This window comes from Condylura cristata, unplaced genomic scaffold (assembly GCF_000260355.1).
Source record: "Condylura cristata isolate star-nosed mole 26May11 unplaced genomic scaffold, ConCri1.0 scaffold00018, whole genome shotgun sequence".
In the NCBI taxonomy this organism is placed as follows: domain Eukaryota; kingdom Metazoa; phylum Chordata; class Mammalia; order Eulipotyphla; family Talpidae; genus Condylura; species Condylura cristata.
The window spans coordinates 36,478,215-36,500,114 of record NW_004567119.1 but is presented as its reverse complement, the minus strand read 5'-3'; the positions used below and the strand labels follow the sequence as shown (position 1 = coordinate 36,500,114).

General features: G+C 40.9%; 1 protein-coding gene across 3 annotated transcripts in view; it reads left to right on the top strand.

Annotated features, from left to right (window-relative positions):
• LHX9 (LIM homeobox 9) overlaps positions 1–17,495 on the top strand; it is a 28,903-nt gene extending 11,408 nt beyond the window's left edge. Inside the window, exons 2-6 of one of the 3 annotated variants that reach the window (XM_004685482.2) lie at positions 3,777–3,895; positions 5,792–5,994; positions 7,121–7,476; positions 12,935–13,137; positions 14,261–15,420. In XM_004685482.2, the coding sequence (XP_004685539.1) occupies positions 3,777–3,895; positions 5,792–5,994; positions 7,121–7,476; positions 12,935–13,137; positions 14,261–14,518 (1,139 nt within the window). In that variant the 3' untranslated portion in view covers positions 14,519–15,420. Of the gene's footprint in view, positions 1–3,301; positions 3,896–5,791; positions 5,995–7,120; positions 7,477–12,934; positions 13,138–14,260; positions 15,421–17,146 lie in introns of those variants that run through there. The other 2 variants (XM_004685481.2, XM_012726801.1) reach the window with 2 other exon arrangements.
• Positions 17,496–21,900: the final 4,405 nt, after the last annotated feature.

Genomic DNA, 21,900 nt, shown 5'->3' with positions numbered 1-21,900 from the left:
TTAACAGTAGCCAAATAGGTGGAACAGAAAGGAGTGAAATGCCTGTGTCCAAGAATGGGGGAGGGCTGCACCTTGCCAGGGTTCTGCCCATTGCTCCTAACAGTTTTGAGTTCAGAGAGGAGCCTGCAGTTCTTATTTCTGGTGGGAGGAGGGAGAACCCTGTGCACCTGACCCAGTGAGAGGCAGCAGCTCAGCCCCAGGAACTGAACAAGCCAAGAGGGAGCTCTCCAGCTTTTATGGAGCTCTGATGGGCTTTTCTGCGGCAAGCAGGAACCTGGTCTATCCTCCTGAGAGGGGAGAGAAGGTCGAGGCACAAAGCTGTTCTCCTTACAGTGCTTACAATCCTTTGAGATGATGGGACGCTTTTAGGTAATCTCCCAGGGCTCCAAAAGATTAGAACTCCTCAGGTCACACACCCAATTCTCGTAGCAACCCCCAGCCCCACCTTCTCCTCTGTAAGGAACCGTGTGAGAATCAGGGTTGGACAGATGGGAGGTTGTTTCTGTAGAAATAACAGGGACCTCCAAACTCCAGCAGCCCCCAGCCAGCTCTAACTTTCTATAAACTTCCTGTCTTGCCTGAGAAGGAAGAATCCTTGCAGTTTACTTCTTTACAGGAGGTAGCAAATCTTAGTTTATGGAGGAACTTATAATCTGAATTTTATAAGAAAAGGGACAAAGCCAACATCCAAGCAAAAGCCCTGCTCTGTTAGTTAGGTGACTAACTAACAAGTGGGTTTGGAACAGATGAAGAATGAAAGACCGGGATAGCGGGATGGCTGATGGAAATTCGGTACTTGGCTTCCCTGGTGACTTCACAAAGTTTTGGCTTTTTTTTTCCTGGCATTTTTTGTTAAACTTTCTCTTCATTCATTCTCCATTAATTCTTTTCATTAACGTTATCTCTTGCAAGAAAGAAGTGGTGTGCTTGTGTTCACTATTGCCTTTTCTGGGCAGAACCAAAATCCCACAAGAACCAAACCCAATTCCAAACAGTTTAGCCGAGAAAGCAGATGAGACTGGCCCCTAGATTGAGGGTCCTTGTTTACTTTTTTCCTTGGAGCTGCACGGGCTAACTGAGTGATGTTCTTCTGGAGACCCCAGCCATTTCTTCTCTTTCTCCTCAGGGTGGAGTGGGTTTAGCCACGGGTTGGTGTGAAGGCAATCTGCCCCTTTGTGAGAGGACCTGTTGTCTCTGAAAGTGCTGCTGCTCCCACCCCCTCCTAGGGGCGCTTTGGTTGTGCACGTGGGTCTGAAAAGCTCATTGATTTCCATCCAAAGGGGCTAATTACATTACTTACAGTAAATAGCAGCCCTGCTGTCCGGTAGGGCTGCCAAAGTGAGGGGGAGGTCTCCAGCTTAGTTCAGTTGATTGGCTTCATTTTTGTGTGAAATTGTGTTTTATGAGCTGTATTCTGGCACCCAGAGGATCATAACAGCGTCCAATCTGCAAATAACATTATTTTTGACCCTGAGAAAAAGCAAAGGGAAGCAGTGGAATTTGGGGTTTGGTGGAAAAGGTGACTCCAGCAGCTTCAGAGGATGATGCTGGGTGTAGGAAGTGGGGCGGCTCCATTGGGGTCCTCTCTCTCCCTCACTCCTTCTCTGCTCTTCGTCCTTTCCTCCTCCCTACCATCCCTCTGTCCCTTCATTCCTCCATCCCTTCCTCCAGTCCTTCCCTCTCTTCAGCCTTCCTTTTCTCCTTCCCTCTCATCTTCCTCCTGCCCCATCATCCCTATTCTATCTCTCCCTTCTCTTCCCTCTTCCTTCTTTCCTTTCTCCTTCTCTTTTTCTTCCTTCATCATTGCAGATTTGGCCACAGTTCCACATCATTTCCCCCTCACTGAGGGAAGTAAGTCTGGACCCAGGGATGCCAGTGAAGGATTCTGGCTGTATCAGGACATAAGCCCGCTGTGCTGGTAAAACCCATGGAGAGTGACAGGAAACAGAGGCAGGCCAGAGGGAGGAAAGAAGAAGAGAGCTACCTCCTCTCTCTGGTTCAAGCCGGATTGGTTCCCACCACTGTGCCATGCTTTGGGTCCCTGCAGGGCTTCTGATGATTTGAATGAATTGACAATATTAGGGTATTGAGGGTGCCTTTTAATAGGGCCAAGGAGGGGCTGCCACTAACAGGAACAGAGGCAGAGAACAATCCCACCTCTTGTGAGGTGCTGGACTGCCATTCTGCTTGTCAGCTCTCACCTTCCCCCTCCTCCATTGCATGGAGTCCCTTTCACATCCTCTGAAATGTGTGGTGTATCCTGTTTTACAGTCCTGCAAGGGCAGTATGAGGAGCACACGTACAGAGGGCAAGTGCCTATCTCTCCTTAGGGAGAGGGGTTTCCAAGCGCAACAGGAATCTCTGAGTTGCTGATCACATTGTCAAGTGTCAGCCCACAGGGCCAGAATCACCAGTTTTCCTGCCTCTCTGCACTGGGTAGAGAACACTTAACCCTAGCTCATGGTCCACTCTCATGCCTGAGCTTTCCGGTCCTTGCCCTGTTCCTTACACTAATTTTTTAAAGAAAATCTTTTAACAAAAAAGGAAACTCTAGAAACCTAGGCTCTGTGAGCCCACTTTCACTTTAGGGGATGCTGTAGCTCCCTGGTACATCATCAGGGAGGTAAGGGGACCCACTATTAATCAGTGAGTTGGGGAAGGAAGGATTGCAGAGAGTTGCTTTAAAAAGTGAGCTGAAGAGATGGCAGGGAGAAGAGGGGCAATTATCTACACTTCAGTGAAGTGCACATATTTTTTTGTCCGATATTGACGTATTTGTGGTGCTATTCTCACAGGGTGGGGATCAGAAATTCCACAAGGAGGAAACCCAAGTTGGAGCTGACATTTTGTATGTCATTAGTTGGGGTCTGGTCTTGAACTCAGACCAAATAGTTGAGCTCTCTGCCTCCTGTTCCAGGGCAAGTGGACAATAAGGGTTCCTTTCCCCCTTTAAAACACGACTGGGAACTCTTGAGTGAGTGAGAGAGTGTGAGAGAGAGAGAGAGAGAGAGAGAGAGAGAGAGAGAGAGAGAGAGAGAGAGAGAGAGAGAGTGTGTGTTTTTGGGGGGAAGTTAATGCCTCCTCTTGTCTCACTCCTTCTTCTCCCCCCCTTTTGTAATGTTTGTCCCCGCTTGCCCATCACCAGGGGGCTGAGAGGAGTATGACAGGTCTTTGTTGTCTGAATAAAAATCCGTGGCTGCTCCGGGGAGAGAACTCCTCCTACTAAATTATCAAAAATGGGCTGGCTTTAGTCTCTTAACAAATTGGACCCAGCTCCGGCAGGAGCAGTCCCCAACCCAACCTACAGGCACTGGGAACTTGCAAGCAGCCAGGGACCTCTGAAAATACCACTTCTTTTTCTTTCTTTGTGTTCAAAACTATTTTCTTTCTTCACCAGATTTTGTTTTTCTCCCCCCACCCCCGCAGTTGTTTCCCATTAGTAACTTGATCTCTCAGAGCAGTACGATTCGCCTTCTTCCTCTCCTTTCCCCTTCACCCGTGTTTGTTTTCTGCACATCTCCTTCACGGAGCCACTGGGGCTCCCCCCCCTTCTTTTTTCTTTTCCAAGTAGACCAAATTTCCAATCTGTCTGCTTCTTTCTTCTTCCCTCTCTCCCTCTTGCTTTCTGTCCGCGGCGTGTCGGCTCTGCCCCACCGCCTCGCCCTCTGCGGTCCCTTCTACTCCTTCATTCGGATGAGCTGAAAACCCCGGGCGTGTGTATATGGAAATAGTGGGGTGCCGAGCAGAAGACAACTCGTGTCCTTTCCGCCCCCCAGCCATGCTCTTCCACGGGATCTCCGGAGGCCACATTCAAGGCATCATGGAGGAGATGGAGCGCAGATCCAAGACCGAGGCCCGCTTGGCCAAAGGCGCCCAGCTCAACGGCCGCGACGCGGTAAGGAGGGCCTGCGGCGGCGGCGGTCCCCGCGCCCGCGCGCGCTCTGCGCTGCGAGCCTCTTCCCGGGCCGGCCGAGCGCACCACGGCGGCTCGTGAGCGCGTCTTCTCTTCACCCGCGGGTGGTTTTCTCCTGTCTGCTTGCTTGGGGGACTAAAAAAAGGCCTCCCTTCAGATTTGAAACGTCTACGCAGTAGAGACCCGGAGCTCGCTCCCCGTCGGAGAGCTGGGCGTGCCGTGCCTTGAGTGAGAGGATGAGGATGCCTTCGTCTGCAGACCTCAGACCCGCGCTCCTGTCCCCCTCGAGTCCCCGGCGCCTCCCGGGTGGGGAGCAGCGGCCAGAGGGCGAGCTGGACGCGGGCCTTGGTCGGACGGAGCTGCCCAGGAGCCCCAGACACGCAGGAGCTCTGGGGGCACTGCTCTGGGGTGCATGATGGCACCTTTGCCGTGGGCTGGAACGCGACCGGGCCACTTGCGAGGTTCCAGACGCTCGGATCTAGGGACCCCCAAACCGAGCGTTTTTCGTAGTCTCTGGTAGTCGGGTTGGACTTCTCTAGTGAGACAGGACTGCATTCAGCTCCCTGAGAGGGCGCATGCAACGTGTTGTGGGAAATAGAATTAAAAAAGAATCCAAAGGAGCGGGGACTAGTCCAAGAGCGAGGCAATTCTAACCTTTAACCGATATAAGCAACTACCACTGTCACTACTATTCATAATACAAGTCACTTCTGCTTAATAAAGAAAACCAATTAAGACTCCAGTGCTTCCCTTTCCACTTATCAGCTGAAGAGGGGACACTACAAAAGTCTCGGGAAATGATTTCAGCCAAACAGAACTGTGCATCCACTCTGTAGATTGCTCTGGGCTGGTCAGCGGTGTTTTGGGTTCCGCCACGTAGTTGAGCGGGTGGGAGCTTCTACATTTGCAATGTGATTTCAGTTTACGTGTGAGGGGACTAGTCAGAGTAAAAGGCGAAACTTTCCCTTTCCAGGCCCGCTAAAGTTTCGTGGAAGTACTGCAAGCATTTTTGCTAGTCTTGAGGGAAAAGTCCAGAGATTAATTCCCCCCCCCCACTCCCCTTTGTGGCTATCCTGTGTAAAAACAACAACAATAGCAACCCAAACCTGAGTTTCGCTAGGGGACTGAGTTCTCTAAGAGGAGGTTTTTCCACGCTTGGCCACATCAGTAGGACTCAGGCGGGAACTTAGGCACTAAGATTCTCAGGACAAAGATCTCCTGGGATATTGATGCCTGCGTAGGAAAGAGGGACCGTGCAGAAGAGACCGGACAGCGGACCCTCCCGGGGAACAAGCACTTTACATCCTTTCTAGGAAAGGACCCATAACCCTGAAAATTAGAGGAAAACAATATCCACCCCATACATCACGATCAAAACAATGTCAGACAAACTATGAGCACACATATCATCTCTCCCTTTTAATTACCACGCTACCGTAAGATTTTAGTGAAACAGAAATGTAACATTGTTTAAGAAAACAATCGGGGTTCCTTCAAGTCTCCTTCACAGTCCCTAGTACCAGTTTCCGTTGTCTTATTTTGTGCGCATTGAAACCCACCCTTTTTAGCTGGTAATTATTCGAGTTCAGGAACATACAAACTATAGTCAACGCGGACCCCTTAAAAAGAGGCTAGAGATAACTGGCCTTCGAGTAAATAGTCCGGGAGGACTCGAACGCTGGACTCAGGCAGACGCCACAGAAAGGCAGTAAGCAGCAAAGGAGGCAATTGCAGAGGTTCCCCGACGTTTGCCTTTGCACGTGGTCCAGGCCCTAGGTGTGCTCGGGAACCGCTTGGGCTCGCGCAGCGCGGGGGAGCTTGGCTTTGTGCTGTCCTATCCGGCACCTTCCTCAGCCGCGCGGTGTGTTTGCCTTGCAGGGCATGCCCCCTCTGAGCCCCGAGAAGCCCGCTCTGTGCGCAGGCTGTGGGGGCAAGATCTCGGACAGGTACTACCTGCTGGCCGTGGACAAACAGTGGCACCTGAGGTGCTTGAAGTGCTGTGAATGTAAGCTGGCCCTCGAGTCCGAGCTCACCTGCTTCGCCAAGGACGGTAGCATTTACTGCAAGGAGGATTATTACAGGTAGTGCACCTCTATCCCTTACGCACCAGTTACAACTGGAGGGCCAACCAGCCCGACGTTTTGCCCAGAGCCCAAGCGTCCGCTCTTTGTCCCGCTACCTTTTGCCCATTGGGGATTCAGTTATCAGTCTCCAGACCAAGGAAGGTTCCAGTGCCCCCAGATTGGCAATGAGGAAGGGTGGGAGGGACACCCTTGGTCTAGAGATTTATCAATGCAGATCACACATTGGTGGGGTTGGGGGACAGTTCTCTGTTAGTTTTAGGGAACTGGGGGATCCTCGAAAGATTGAAACAAACGCGTCTTCGTTCACCAAAAGTAGAGCTTTATTATTATTATTATTTTCCGTTTACTGCGAATTGAGCAAGGTCCACGCCTTGCATCTGAACTGGCGGCCCGGGAGGCAAGGTGTTGGGTTTTTCTCGAGCGTGGCGGGGAAACCATGTAAATGACCAGGGAAAGGTCAATTACAAACCCAAGCCACTCAATTCCGAGTTCCCTTTTCCGCCCCTTAGATCCGTGCCCGCCAGACTGGTGAGTAAACTCAGCGGCAGGCGTGTTTATTGACTCTGCCTGGCTATGTTTCTGGACTGGGAAACACACAACTTTGTGCAGATGCTTTAGCTCCCCTCTCAGCCCAGGACAGAGGTGGCTAAAAAAAGAATAAGTTTTTCGCTGCAAAACTGTCATTTCTCCGAGATTCTGTTTTAACGCTTGCACGCATACTCACACATCTAGAAATAACAATACCTCCCACACCCAGTTCTTAGACCACACCCAGTTCTTAGACCTTTTTGTAATCGACGAAATGTTTTCCCCTGACATCGCAATTTAATATTCGTTCGATAGCACTGTGAACTAGCGCGGGCTTCTTTTTAATCTCCACTTTACAGAGAAGGAAAGTGAGGCTCAGTTACCGATCCCTCTGTTTTTAATGTAGGGATTCTTTGTCCTGGTTCAACAGAACAATTCAATAAACAAATACAATAAATGTCTGAATGGGGCCGTGTCCTCTCCTCCTGGAGCTCCCCACCCCAAGTTCTCTGTCTTGCGGCACTGCTAACCAAGCTCCAGGAGTGGTAAATGCCTTTGCCTCAAACAGAGATCTGACTAATCTGTTTCCTTCTAGAAGGTTCTCTGTGCAGAGATGTGCCCGCTGCCACCTTGGCATCTCCGCCTCCGAGATGGTCATGCGCGCCCGAGACTCTGTCTACCACCTGAGTTGCTTCACCTGCTCCACCTGCAACAAGACCCTGACCACGGGCGACCATTTTGGCATGAAGGACAGCCTGGTGTACTGCCGCGCGCACTTCGAGACCCTCTTGCAAGGGGAGTATCCACCGCAGCTGAGTTACACCGAGCTGGCGGCCAAGAGTGGCGGCTTGGCCCTGCCTTACTTCAATGGTACCGGCACGGTCCAGAAGGGGCGGCCCCGGAAGCGGAAGAGCCCAGCGCTAGGAGTGGACATCGTCAATTACAACTCAGGTGGGCCCCTGTCATCAATCCCCTCTCCATCAGCCCCAGCTTCCCGCAGCTGGAGGGATTCCACAAAACGCAACCCAACCCCAACCCCACCCAAGACTCGGTTGCGAGTGGATGCTTTACTCTAACCAGCCTCTTTTCTCACTACAACTCCCTTTCACTCAGAAAGAAGAGAAAGAGACATAGGCAGAGACAGAGAGACAGAGAGGAGCTAGCCAGAGGGGGAGGGAGAAGGGCCTTTATTTAGGTTATAGCAAAAAGCACATTCATAAGCAGGGGACTGCGATGACTCCTCCAACAGGCAGAGCCAAATCCTTGTTGCCCATTAGTTAATGAGCCCATTAGTTTCTGGCTCCCAATTGGAGCAAAACAGCCCCAGGGCAATTCCTGTGTGGAAGCCAAATTATAGATACTGGAGGAGGTTTTCCTAAATACTGAATTTTTTTTTTCAGAGCCCAATTTCAGTCTGTTTAGAGGGGGCAGAGGCTGTGGTCACCAGCACAGAGTTAATCAGGAACACAGTTGGCAAGAATGTTGAAACAACCAAAAAAATCCCTGATCTTGGTAAAAAGCACAGCTGAGCTGGCCTGCCCTTCCACTGGTCAGGGTACTCATGCAGCCAGCTCCATCTCTGGGACATTCAGCACCACCCCCCTCTACCCCCAAAGAACATGGAGGGCATGTCCTTAGGTCACATCCAGAGAGCCATCCTGTTACCACTGGACCGGATAGCAGCTCTTTCTATGATTTCCAGTCCCTAAGAAAAAGAGTTCCAGAAAGTCCTAGGCTAATATTTTGGGGAGCCCGATGATTGATTTAGCTGCTCTGACTTCCCTGTCCTGGCCTGGCTGGGCATCTCAGCAGGTAGGAGATTCAGGTCAGGGGAGTCATTCTGTTGGAAGGGGCTGCATTGTCCAATATGATACCTAACCAAGAACACCCTGTTACCGGCCAAAGCATGGACATCTCAGAGCACAAATCTTGCTTGTCTATCTTTTGGAGTCACAGTGCCTGGTATGGTGCCTGATTGTTGCTCAATCACAAAGGACAGGTATCCAACTAGATAAGAGATTTGCCTGAGGTCACAAAGCCAGTGGGAACTAAGAGGCTTATTTTGAGCACAGATTTTTCAAGGAAAGTCACGAAAGAGCTGCAGACTCTCCTCACCCTGCTCCACATTTCCCTTTTGGGATTTCTCTGCCAATTTAACTGAAGAGGACAAATCTGTGCCAGGCAGGCACAAAGTCCCTAGGAGACTGGGGGCTGGCTGCACTTGTCCCCAAGGAGTGCATGCCAGGGTGACTAGACAAGGGAAAAGGGCCAGCTGGCTGCTCAAGACCCTACCAAGGTCGCACTGTGTTAGGGCAGCGGGACAGTCTCAGGTTTTACCGACCTCCGAGGGAGAGTCCTGGCCTTGTTCTTGTCCCAGCTGCACGTCAGCAAAGTCTTTGTTGAGGGGCCACTTTGGCCATTTCCTGTTCTTTGTCTCCTCTGCGGTGAGATCCCTGGGGCAGGACAGACTGGGCACTAGTTGTTCTTTGTTAATAGAAGATGACATTGGAATTTTGAGCCAGTCATCAAGCCAGAAAGAGAGAGATTCACACATCACTAGCCAGTCTTTTGGAGAGAAGAATCCCTCAGCCTGCAGAAGTCTTCAAGAACTGAGACTTCTCGTCAAAGGGCAGCAAGGCTGACTTTTGGCTTGCTTATTTGATTGAATTAGGCTAAGTTTGATTTTTCCTTGGATGTATTTTAGGTTAGAAAGAGCAGAGGAGCTTTAAGGAGAGTAGCATCAGACTTCTACTTGTCTGAGGAGAGCCAAAGAGTGCAAATATCTATGTTCAAAACAATGAACATCTTCCATTTAGGTATCTAGTTTACAAACTAGGGCCACTATAAGGTTGTTGAGAAAACTGCTCTCTTGCTCCTGAAGGAGTAAAACTTGCTGATGTCTCCTTGACCCTCAAGAGTGTGCACACCACAGCACAAATAGTTCTGAAATCACCCCAACCTTTCTGAACTTTTCCAGAGATACCAGTAAATAGTAGTTATTTCTTTATGATCTGATGAAAACAATCTAAATTTGGTTAATGATGCCTGGCCAGAAATGAATTCATTTATTAAAAAATGTTTATGAATCTAATGTTGTTTGTTATAAAACTAGCAGAACAAAAGTTTCAATAAATTAAAAACATGTTAAATACATCTGATCCACAATTTTAGCTCACTAATTTTTTTCCCCTTTGGATCTTATTTTGCCATCTCTTTTTAAATGTAACAGGCCTCAGAAGAGTAATACTGATACAAAATAAATATAATTCATAGGTTGATTACCTTTCAAAAACATGCACAGAAAATATGTTTATGATTTAAAGGCTCCCAGAGAAGAAGTCAATCTTGGCAGTGATCAGTTAGTGCTTGATCCAAGGCAAATAAATGTCTTTTTATGAGATAGTCCTAATTTATACCTCCTCCTGCAGATATCAGGAAGGTATTTTAAAGAGAGATGTGGAAAGTTTATTTGGAATGCTGAATTGTAGTAAAGCCCTCCAGGTGTGAAAAGAAAATTTAGTCTAGTATAGGAAGGGCAGGTAATTTAGTGTTAATAGAGAAACTAAATTTTAGACATTTCTGGAAATCTCCCTTCTGTAAATAAATTCTTCCCATTCCAACTTCAAAAGCGCTGGGTAGTTGTTAAATTAGCCTGGCACTGACCCCTAGTGGTCTCTCAGGGAGGCTACACACTTTCAGAACAGAAAATCATGTTACCGTTTCCTAAGTGGCAGGAAAAGAAACTATTTCAATCTTCTAACTTTCTAATGCCAGATGTATAGCTGTAGATGAGTATTTAAGACAATTTTGAGAGGGTCATCATTTCTTCTCATAACTCAGGGAGAGAAAACCTTATAGCTTTAGATGTAGACTGTGGGGGAAACAGTCACAAGTCTACATAATGCATTTATAGTTTAACGTAAGTAACTTAGCATAATGTGCTGAGTTACTCTGTAAAAGAAATATATTGCTCTATTAAGTTGCATAATATAAGTGATAACACAGTCATAGGAAAGCCATATAATCTATCTCCTTTTATACTGAATTGTATTCTGTGTGGAGACAAGTCCCATAAATGTTAATGTGTTAACAATCTCTCCTGAGTTTTTAATCAGCAATATGGACATAGAAATCATATTAGTACAAGTGATTTTATCAAAGCTTTCTATAATTTTCATTTTAACATGAACAATTATATAGTTAGGCTAGGGGTCCTAGTCATTTCTAAGAAATACAGCTGGAGAGCATGGCTAAGAGCATTATTTAAACACAAGTTGAGTTTTCTATCCCAAGTGCAATATTCAGTTTGACATGCTGTTCAAGGAAGTTACTCACAAATGAAATCTTATTTGAAGAAGCCTCCAGGGACTAAGGTGTAACTCTGCCCATTTTCTTGTAGCTATTATCATCTAGCTGGTTACATTTCTGGCTGTGAAATATAGCTCAGTTTACTGGAGAAAAGTACAATTTTATGGTGGGTCATAGATGCTGTTTTATCCGTTTGAGGATATGAAGTGCAATTCTGTAGAATATTTGAACCTGGGATATCCCCTCTGGACTTTTAGGATATCAGGATAGCCTATATAAGATAAAATGTAAAGAATATTCTCTCTGTTGTCTGACAGTATTTGGTATGCTTTTTGTTGGCATCGAATACCCTTTGGTGACTTGCATTCTATTTGATTTTGTATCAGTAGTAACTCATACTTTTATTGATGAACAAATATTCAAAATCTTGATTGAATACTTGTTGAGCTTTTGGCCCTGTGTTTAACTGAGGGAACACATAGGTGAATAAACTGTGGTCTTTTCCTCAACAAACTAACCTGCTCTTTTGCCAAATGTACCCCCTTATGTATAATCTTATGGAAACCTGTATATACCAGCTGTTGTCATTATCAGGGAGAATTTCTTCTTAAGTGGGTTTTGTGGTGCTGCTGAGCTCTTGGTTGATGACTTTCAAGACTACAATGTTCTGTATATATACTTGTATGTACAAATATTGAAAATATTTTTTAAGTTATTCTAACCAGAGTATAACAAATAAATCATATGTTATCAAGCAAAACTGAAGAGATAATATTATGAGATATTTCACTTTCTTCAAGATTTTGACTTTCTTCCCACCGCCACTGATATGATCAGATGATTTTAGGTATTTTACTATAACAGAGGATAGTCAGATCTGAATATAGATCATATAAAATATAGACACATATAAAATAAATACATCAGATAAAAATAAGGTTTAAGCAAAAATTTTCATGCCCATAAGGTTATGAAGATGACTGAGTCAGTAAATATTTAGTAAACTGTTTTCATTTTGTAATCATATTTCCTATGCAGAGTCAGTAGGTTACTGGAAATGACCTTTTAAATGTTTAGCTTTACATCCTGGGATAATGACATCCAGGCTGATTTCAAAGGCTGAGTTATTTGGCCCTTATTGCTGAGGAAGGCTTTGCAAGGAGAGAAAAGATGCCACCCTCACACTGACACGCCAACCATGAGCAAAGCTCAAATCCCATTCACACACACCCAGAGCAAAAGGGCCAAGCCCTGAGCCAGAAGTAAGCACCTTGTGTTTCTGAACTGTGAGCCGAGGGCAGTGGTTCAGGCATGAACCAGTGAAGAGAAGTGTAGATTCATTTGCTTTCAGAAATATCTATTAAAATATCTCCAAGGGAAAACTCTTTTCTTCTGGCTATAGCCCTGTGCTAACCAGGTAACACTAAATGTCCTAAAAAATCATTGTTAAGATTATTTACATACCATAGAATTTTTAATTTTGTGACTTCTCTTTATCTAGCCCTCTTTTAGTTTTTTTTTTTTTTTTTTCTAATCGAGAGTACTAAGAGTATCAGAAAGTGCTAAATACTGGGATGTACACGATGCTTCTTTAGTGGTGAGTTCTCAAAAACTTGCATATTTGAAAGAACTGAAATGACTAGTTCACTGTATCTCCTCTGACAAAAAGCAATACCTTAAGATATATTTGGGGACTAAGAATGCTTTCTTGCTCTTATTCTGTGTTTGCATGTGTGTAGTAGCAGTGTGCTGATGTCCACGAATATATCGGCAAAGAATTTTTATGTTTTCACTCTTGAAGTTTCTCTCACTCCCACAATTTACAGTTTATTCATCTTTCTAAGTTTTCCCAGCAACCATTAAGCAAAGGACAGATTTATCTAATGTTTTTCTATTACATAACTCCAGTCGTGTCCACATTAACAGACTAGTTCAGCTGACTTTGGCAATTAACCTCTTTCTTTTGTCTAGACATTGCTATAATTGGGTCGCCAGTTTCCACTGTGGTTTTTTTATCACAGCGTTATCATACAGCTGCCATCCCATCAGCTCATGCAAGAGCTTCCATTGAGCACTTATCTGTTCACTGTTACTGCAACAGGTTGTAACGAGAATGAGGCTGACCACTTGGACCGGGATCAGCAACCTTACCCACCCTCGCAGAAGACCAAGCGCATGCGCACCTCCTTCAAGCACCACCAGCTCCGGACCATGAAATCCTACTTTGCCATCAACCACAACCCAGATGCCAAGGATCTCAAGCAGCTTGCTCAGAAAACAGGTCTGACCAAAAGAGTTTTGCAGGTAAGAAACTCCCCCTTGTCAGTAAAAATAGTTTTCTTCCCTGTTTAGAGTGATACAGATATTTCCTGTACTGCGTCTTATTAGTTTACCTTAGTCATCTCCCTAGAGGGTATTGAGATTTTGCAGGGGCTTGCTGGAGGTGCCCCCTCAAAAGACCCAGGGTCTTTAAAAATGCAGCCACATTCTTCCCACCATAGAACGATGGGTCCACCGGTGGCAGGATAGCTTGCCTCACTGTTCTGCAAAAGCAGGTGATGTTATTTTGCGCAAGCTGTGGCTGTAATGTCCATTATGTCAGGTTCAGAGCATGGACTTTTGCTGTCTCACTTTATTCAGCAAACTCAGGGCAACGTCATTCACATGTTATGACTTTCTCAATTTAGGTAGACCTTTTTTTTCAGTTTCTAAAATGTACAAGTATTTTTCAGTAACCAATTGACAAACCATACTTAGAAACTAAAGTACTTGGAGTAGCTCTGCTATACAACCATGTCCCTAAACTCATCATGAGGAAATACATTTCATGAAATTATAGCAGGTTCCTGTGGGTCATAGGCGATCCTCTACTACTTCTGGCAACAAATAGGCACTTTAAATTCCACCTTTCACTTTCTGGCTGCTTAGGGTCTGTGGCACTGAAGTTCTGATAGGGTAAAAATTCTTACCATGTGTCAGATGTTCATTTCATGTGAGTGATTCTTACTTTGCAAACTTTCAATGACCCTGCCTCTGTTCCTTCTCAAAAGACAAGGGAGGAATGAGGTTGTATTTCTCTCCCTTTATCTCTGTGCCTTCATTTTACAGTATCTCCACTTAAGCATCCATTGTCCCAAATGACACTTTTTAACGCTGGGGGGAATATGCACAGTCAAGAGACTAATACTAATTGAATGACAATGTTTTAAAAGAAAGAAAAAAGGGAGCCCTTTCTCCCAAACCCCCCCCCAAAAAATGTATGTGTGTGTATATATATATATATATATGTATATATGTGTGTGTGTGTATATATATGTGTATATATATATGTATATATATAAAGCAACATATATAAAAAAAATGGAAGGAAAGAAAAGAAGTATAAAAACAAACATCGGTAAAGAAATCAATTGGGATTGGTTTGCAGGTTTGGTTCCAAAACGCCCGAGCCAAATTCAGAAGGAACCTTTTGCGGCAGGAGAATGGGGGTGTTGATAAAGCTGATGGCACGTCGCTTCCGGCCCCGCCCTCAGCAGACAGCGGCGCTCTCACTCCACCCGGCACTGCGACCACTTTAACAGACCTGACCAATCCCACTATCACTGTAGTGACCTCCGTGACCTCTAACATGGACAGCCACGAATCCGGAAGCCCCTCACAAACTACCTTAACGAACCTTTTCTAACATTGGTTTTCTTTTTTGAATTCTTCCTCTTCTTTTTATTATTATTCTAATTATTATTATTTTATTATTTACAAGATTTTTTTTTCCTAACCCACAAGATATTTGGGAAATAAAACAACAGCTTGGTGTGTAGCATCTGCAGCCACTTGGCAAATGAGTTTACAGTATTGTGTCCTTTACAAAGTGTATTTTTCTTTTTTTTTCTTTTTGTCTACAAAGTGTATTTGGATTTAAAAAAATTAATTAGATCTTTTAGTTGGTAAGGGGAGCTTTTGAATCATTCTAATAAGTGCCTCTTAAAATTGTATGTTACTTATTTCCAGAATCTTGAAGGAAAAAATAAAGAGTGGTATAATGATTGACAAATAATATTTCCAGTTAAATGATTAGGCTAATAAAGAATCCGATAATTAAAATTTATTTTTTAAAAACTTTTGCAATTGTATGTGTGCTTATGGAACTTTCAAAACTTCGTAGTTTTTTATTTTGAAACATATTTCTTAATATTACAAATGAGAAATATGATTAAACAAAAGCATCCACAATAAAAAAAGCATTAATAACCCCAAATATTATAGATTATGTGGAAAAATTTTCAAGAAATATCTTTTTAGGCATGTACAACTCAAGAAAAAATTTTAGTTAATTGTTAACTTATAATCAGTGTCTGAAAAATACTGAAATTCCTGTGTATCCATGAATCTTTCAAATAGAATTTGAAATCCTATAAAGCTAAATATGAAATTGTGAAAACCATTCTTTCTAAATTATTTTTCCCAGGGAAAATGGAAATAAGCAAAATATAATTTTTTAAGAAGTCAAAAATCAGTATAATTGAATTGATAACTCTACTAGCTTCAGCTGTACCATGATATTGTATCTGACATTCTTTATGAAAAAGAACTTAAAAGACTAGTAACAACAATGAAATTCTTTGATTTTGAGTTGCCTTTTTTTTTTTTTTTTTACTTTGGCACAGGTTGAAAACATCTGTCAGAAAAAAGTGTGTCTGATATTAGAGATTTGAAATGATTAGTCTTAAAGTAGATAAACTCAGAAGCCTCGTGGATGCTGATCTAAATATATTTCCTAGTTTACAGTAGCTTTTTTTTCCCCCCTTTTAACTTAAGCTAAAATCTTAATGGTCTGGGCAGTGGTGAATGTTCATCTATATGCTTCTGTTGTAGTTAAATACCAATTAGATTGTGGATATCCTAAAAAAAAAATAAAATAAAATAAAAAAAAGAAGTCAAGATATATGTCTTGCTTTAGTGGATTGTTAAGAATAACTTTGCACATATTCTCCACTTTTTGGACCCCTTAAATCTCTTCTGGCGGTCAAAGTGGCTATTTAATAGAATTTAAGGTGTCCTTCTGGCTGTATAAATGTGTGGTTACATATTGACAGTTCACTGCCCACATTAAAGTGCATTATTGTAACTTTTGCTCAGGGTCTTTAGAAAATTAGCACAGAAAGTAGCTTATTTTTTAAAAAAAAAAGATGATGGAAGATAAGTTAACACTGTAACAGAAGAAAGGTGTGATTGCCATTATATATTTAGCAAGTGTGGTTATCATCTTATATGGAGCTTAAATCTTGACTTTTCATATTTCTATTACATTTTGGGCATTTACCACTAACCAGACCAAACAACCTTGGTAAGGCTGAGATCTTATTAATACACTTTTACAGGTAAAATATTGATACTTATAAATTTTGTTCTTTGACAGAACAATATATGGTACTATAGATCTACTTTATTAAGTAGACTACTTATAACTCAGTTCTCCTATGTGCCTTATGATATAACTTGGAAGTAAGTTTGTGAAAATCAGGATATATGTGTTGTTTGTTAAATTAACTGTTTTAAGCCCTTTTGACACCTCACTAGTTTTGTACTGTTTTACCTCTTATTTCTGAAACTCTTTTTATGGTGTATCCTGTTAGAGGGGACAAACATGTCATAGAAAGCAGTTGTGCACTCTTTCAAATATAGTTGATAAATTCAATAATCTTATATATTGAGCTTCGTGTTTATAGTACAGTAAGTGGTCTAGAAAAATCGTCCATGTTTCTTTGTTTATTGATAAATGCATTGTATAGAAACTATCTCCCCTAAATATTTATGGACCAAACAATTGTGATATATCCTATTAAATTTGTGTGAATAAACCACTTTGAATCTAAGGAGTTTTATTTCCAATCAGTTTTATTTAAGGTTTGACTGCACTAATGTATTTCCAATATTTATGTAAAAGTGATTAAAATGGTAATACAGAATTAAAAAAATATTCAAACATACAAATGGCTCTTAGATTTCCAAACTTCTGATTCATTTTAAATGTCCACACCATAGCATACGAATGTAATTCAACTTAGAATTACCTTTAAATATATTGCTCATAATAAAAGTAATGCCCCACTGATTTGACTCAATCCAGTTCCTAGAATTAAAAAGATAATTAGCCAATAAAGTACTTGCATGAAAAGAAATCTTAAATATGATTAAGATTTAATATTAGGTCTATTGAGCACAAATGGATATTTGTAAATCTAAATAGAAATTGCAGACCCCTAAAAGCCAAGTTGCTCTGTAGTTAATAAATTGTCACTATGATTTTTTTCAGGGAGAACAAATCTTGGGGCATTACAGCCAAACATCCCGACGTTTGAAAATTCCCTAAAGTATAAAAGGAAGGGGAAAAGTTTGATCGGAAATCCACTGCAGTGAAGACAAAGACAATATTAGGTTATGATAATCATACATTTAAAAATCTATTGAGCCAAAAAGAGAGAGAGAGAGAGAGAGAGAGAGAGAGAGACTTAAATGTCATTTACTGAATGTCAACCAAACGTCTGTTCTTTATGGTGTCTAATGCAAATGAAGGCTTAAAATTATGTGCTTTAAAACGAAATTAGATGAACCGTGTATAAACCAGAGCAACCCGGCAGTAAAATGCCCACCCCATATTTGAAGAAAATTATTACTGAAAAAAAAATTCCACACATTTGTCAAGCACAGTAGTTGTAAAATAAAAGTCCAAAAACATTCATTTCACCTGCTTGCTAATGTGTATTAGTCCTATCTGTTAATGGCATTTTCCAATTGTAAATTCAAAGAAAAGCTATCACTCATTTAAGAGTATAGGGAACAAACCCAGTAATTTTCGTATTATTGTTTATTACTTCCTTTTTAAAAAGAAATCTCTGCATGCACTTTTACATCTGTCACTTCTAGTGTGCACCTCTGTATGATGAATTCTCTTTGCTGTTTCTTGTATAATAAATAGCTTTCATTAATAAACATTTTATTTGATGCAAATATAGTTAACTTTATGTTAAACACACACAATTGAAATTGCTTTTAAACACTGTCTTAAGAGGCAGCACGATACATTTCCAACATGTTTTACTTAGGAAAAACTCCAGACAACATAATGAGATTAAATATTGATAGTCTAGGATAAAATTGCTTACTTTGGTTTTAACTTTTTATGAAGTTTTGTTTGTTGTATTCAATTGACACATATATTAAAAATGAGAAGACAAATGAAATTACATAAAATTACATAAAAATAAACCTCAAAATACACTATCATGAAATATCTTAGCAACTTTTCTAGATTAGGGTCAAATTTATAGGTCCTCTGTAAGTTTACATGTTTGCTATGCAATGAGCAAATTTCTGAAGTATACACATATTTTCTGTACTATGAAAAGAGATAGTCTTTGCATAGTCCAAGTTGCAGATGATATTACAAAAAAAGGAGCAAGTGGAAAATAAAGCTATATTTAGGAATGAGTTTTTTAATTGATAAAAGGGATATTTGAAGAATTTTTTAAACTATTCCTATTTAGCTATATTTCCAAAGCATATTAAACAAATTAACATATAACTTTCCAGAAAACTTTTCATTATGATGAAATTTTTATTATATACAAATGAACCCTATGTAAATGATGTAACTTTTTTGAATGACAGACATTAAATATTTCACTTACATGTATTCTCAGAATTTTGAATGTTTTCTTAAATGCTTTCACTTCCTGAATGCTAAAAAAGAAAAAGAATAAAGAGAGCAACTTACTAATAAAAAATAAGCAATGCACCATGACAAGTAGACCATTTTGAGTGATCATGAAACATGATGGTTTTGTCAGTAACCTGGATGTTTATGCCTCATTGAAACCTCATCCATGGCTAGAACGATTTAAATAGATTTTCCAATACATTTCCAGCCAGTTTATTCAAATCCGTGTCCTACAGTTTTTCCTTCTTTCCCTGTCTGTCACCTATGGCAGTTTCATTTAAAAATATTTTGGAACCTCGCCTGGTTTTACAGACCTTTAAATATTTGTCTGGTATGTGAAATGCGGGAAGCAACCAAGGAGGGAAAGAACATAAGTGAAATTAGACATCTGAAAAAAATAATACAAATTTGAAACAGGCACATTTTTTAAAAGTAAAAGAAAGGAGTGCTAATTATGTGAGTAGGAAGAGAAAAAACCCTGTGATGGAGAGCGGGAAGGTCTGTAATGCTTTCCTGTGATTTACTGCAGCCTTTGCTTCTGGGCAATGGCACACTATTAGTTTGGCGTGGAGTAGAAGGTTGTGGACTGCTTCGTTGGGAGCAGAGCACTACATTTTCATAGGTTTTACCTCCCAGATGGCTGGGTTAGTCTAACTTCTGGCAAACTGATCTTGGGGGTGGGGGGGAACTTTACTGAAAGTTAGCATCTGTCTGCATTGGTTGGATAGTCACCTTAATGCTAACTTACAGACTAGATAGGGTTATTTTATACCTTAAAAAAGGTTAAAACTCCATGGCAGAGACCCATTTTTAAAACCTTGGTGATTTTATCACCTAAAAAGCAGAAAGCTTTATTTAACAAAAATCCAGGAGAAGCTACTATAACTCTTTTACAATAGCATTTCATTGGAGTCAAAGCATTTTGTGATATTGAAGGATTATCTCACTTTTTTATTGCAGTGTTGCCTGTAGGGGTATCATGGTGGAAAGGGAATTTCTTGAATGGAATTTGGAGTTACTCATTCTAGGCTCAAGAATACTAGTGATAACACCATTGTTATACAAATAAATATAACATCTAAATTTTGTATGGGCTTTTGCTATTAAATTTCACTGTGTTACAAACAAAAGTAGCTTCACTTGCAGAGTGAAGTGTTCTTGACATGATTTTGTCTTTTACATTGATGGCTTCTAGTTATCAACTTAATTCAAATTGGAGAAATGCCATTTTATTTTTTTCTGAAACTATACAGATAGACCGACCTCTGGATTGTCAGTTTTAGGTCTACTCTTTTGTTTTGGTCACTGGAAACTGACTAATTATTCAAACAAAGAAAAACTTCTGGTGTAAAGTCACAGACCTTTGCTTTACAACCACTATTAAAAATAGGAAGCTGTTTTCTTCATGGTATGCTGTTGGTTTGGAAATGTTGCACTAATAGCTAGATCTTACAATTTTTTTTCAGAATAATATCTCAATTTATATTACTTTCAAAATAAATTCTAATTCTAAGCTAAGATGTTACTTGGAATGCCTGCTGGAAGGATTTCCTTATCATTCTACCTGTTTCCATAACAAAAGTTCAGAAGTGTGCATGGAATCTAAGGAAAAGTTTATGAATGTGATGTGAATGGTAATATAATTGCCACAACTAAATTTCTTTTTAAAAAGATATTTTTTACCTAACTGACTCCCACTGCCAACATTTCTTTGTGAATATTAATATAGTAACTCCTCCCTTATCATGCATCATGTCAACAAGTTTTTCTTCCTTTGGATTATTAATATCTGCTTCTTTGCACTACATTTTTCTCATGCTGAAATGACATAAAGCAGGTAGGAAGAAAAATCCAGTTTTAGCCATATGTAGAAAGTTCCTGGTATGCATTTCTGTGTAATTTTCCTTCACGTATAAGAATTGTCAGGAACAATTTTTTCCCTTTGGAACTTTATGTTTACACCTTGCATGATCTTATAAATTAATCTGAGCAGTAACTGGATACCTTTTATGGTTATTTGGAAATAAAATTTGCTACAAATAAGATCCTCTAGTCTCTGTTGCCTCATATTATCCACGAATATATTAATTTTCTGTTCTTTCCCATTGAACCAGAAAATATTAACCTCAAAGGATAGCTAAATTGTTATTTATGACAAATATACAAAGACGAAGAAATTCAAAGGTGAGATTGCCTTCACTTCATCATTTGCATTCTGCTGCTTTTCCTTTTCCAAAGCAGCAAAAATCGTGAAGGGCTCCTGGATTTAACTTTGACATTCAAGGGTTCTGACAGCTTGCCTCACTTAAAGTTATATTTATTATTCAGTAAACTTTAATTCTATAGGATAAATGCCCTTTATGAAATGTGATGTTTGAAAAGCACAATGGAATTACACCATTGCCAGCAGCTCAAGCTGCTGGCATTCTACAGTTTTGTTTTTTTCCCTAGAAGAAAAATACAGTGGAAAATTATTTTAAATATATAAATTTGTAGAATTTTACAAGATTGACCTAGATGCTCAACAGGAATTTGAAAGACCTATAAAAACATCTCTAAAATGTTACAACTTAGATAATTAAATTACAGTAGTTTTCTGTGATATAAATGGAGACATTTTTCTGTGATATAAATGCAGTTAGATAGTTATTTTATTATTTTCAGTTCATATCTGAGATTATTCCTAGATATTTAAATGTTTATCTCTTCAGTGTTCTAATACAATTCCTTATTCAGTTTTCTTAACATCATAAGCCATCACATGTATTTGCGTGTGTGTTATATTTGCTTCAGACATTCATGAAAAATATTTTTAAGAAAAAAAGGTTCATCTCTTTTAACCTATTAACTAAAAGAGAAAGAAGGCAAAAGAGTGGCCATCTTCGTTCAGCTGGAAATACTGTCACGGGCCCGTTGTTCATTTTCCTCACAGGAAACCGACCTCCTTTCTATCACCAACCAGTTTTCTTTCTGGGTTCTTTTAAGGCTACTGTCTTCACTGCACATGGCCATAACTTTGCTTTTTATTGGAGTTATGTTGCTGCTTTGAATGTTTCCTCTTAACAAAGTTTGACTAATAACATTTCAACATAAACAACCATGACCACAAGAAGAAAAGGACAAATTTTGTGGAATGAATAGATTGTTTCATCTGTTCAGAGAGGAACATTAGAAACAAAAATTCTTTCACAATTCAGAGAGGATGCTTTGGCTTCACTGAGCTTTAATAGTCAGTTAAGGTGTAAATATAACCCCTACGTGTAGACATGGTATACACCTAATAGGCTTACCACATCACAGACAGAGCTAGATTTCCTGCTTACCATGCCATCACAGAGGCAGCTGGAGTA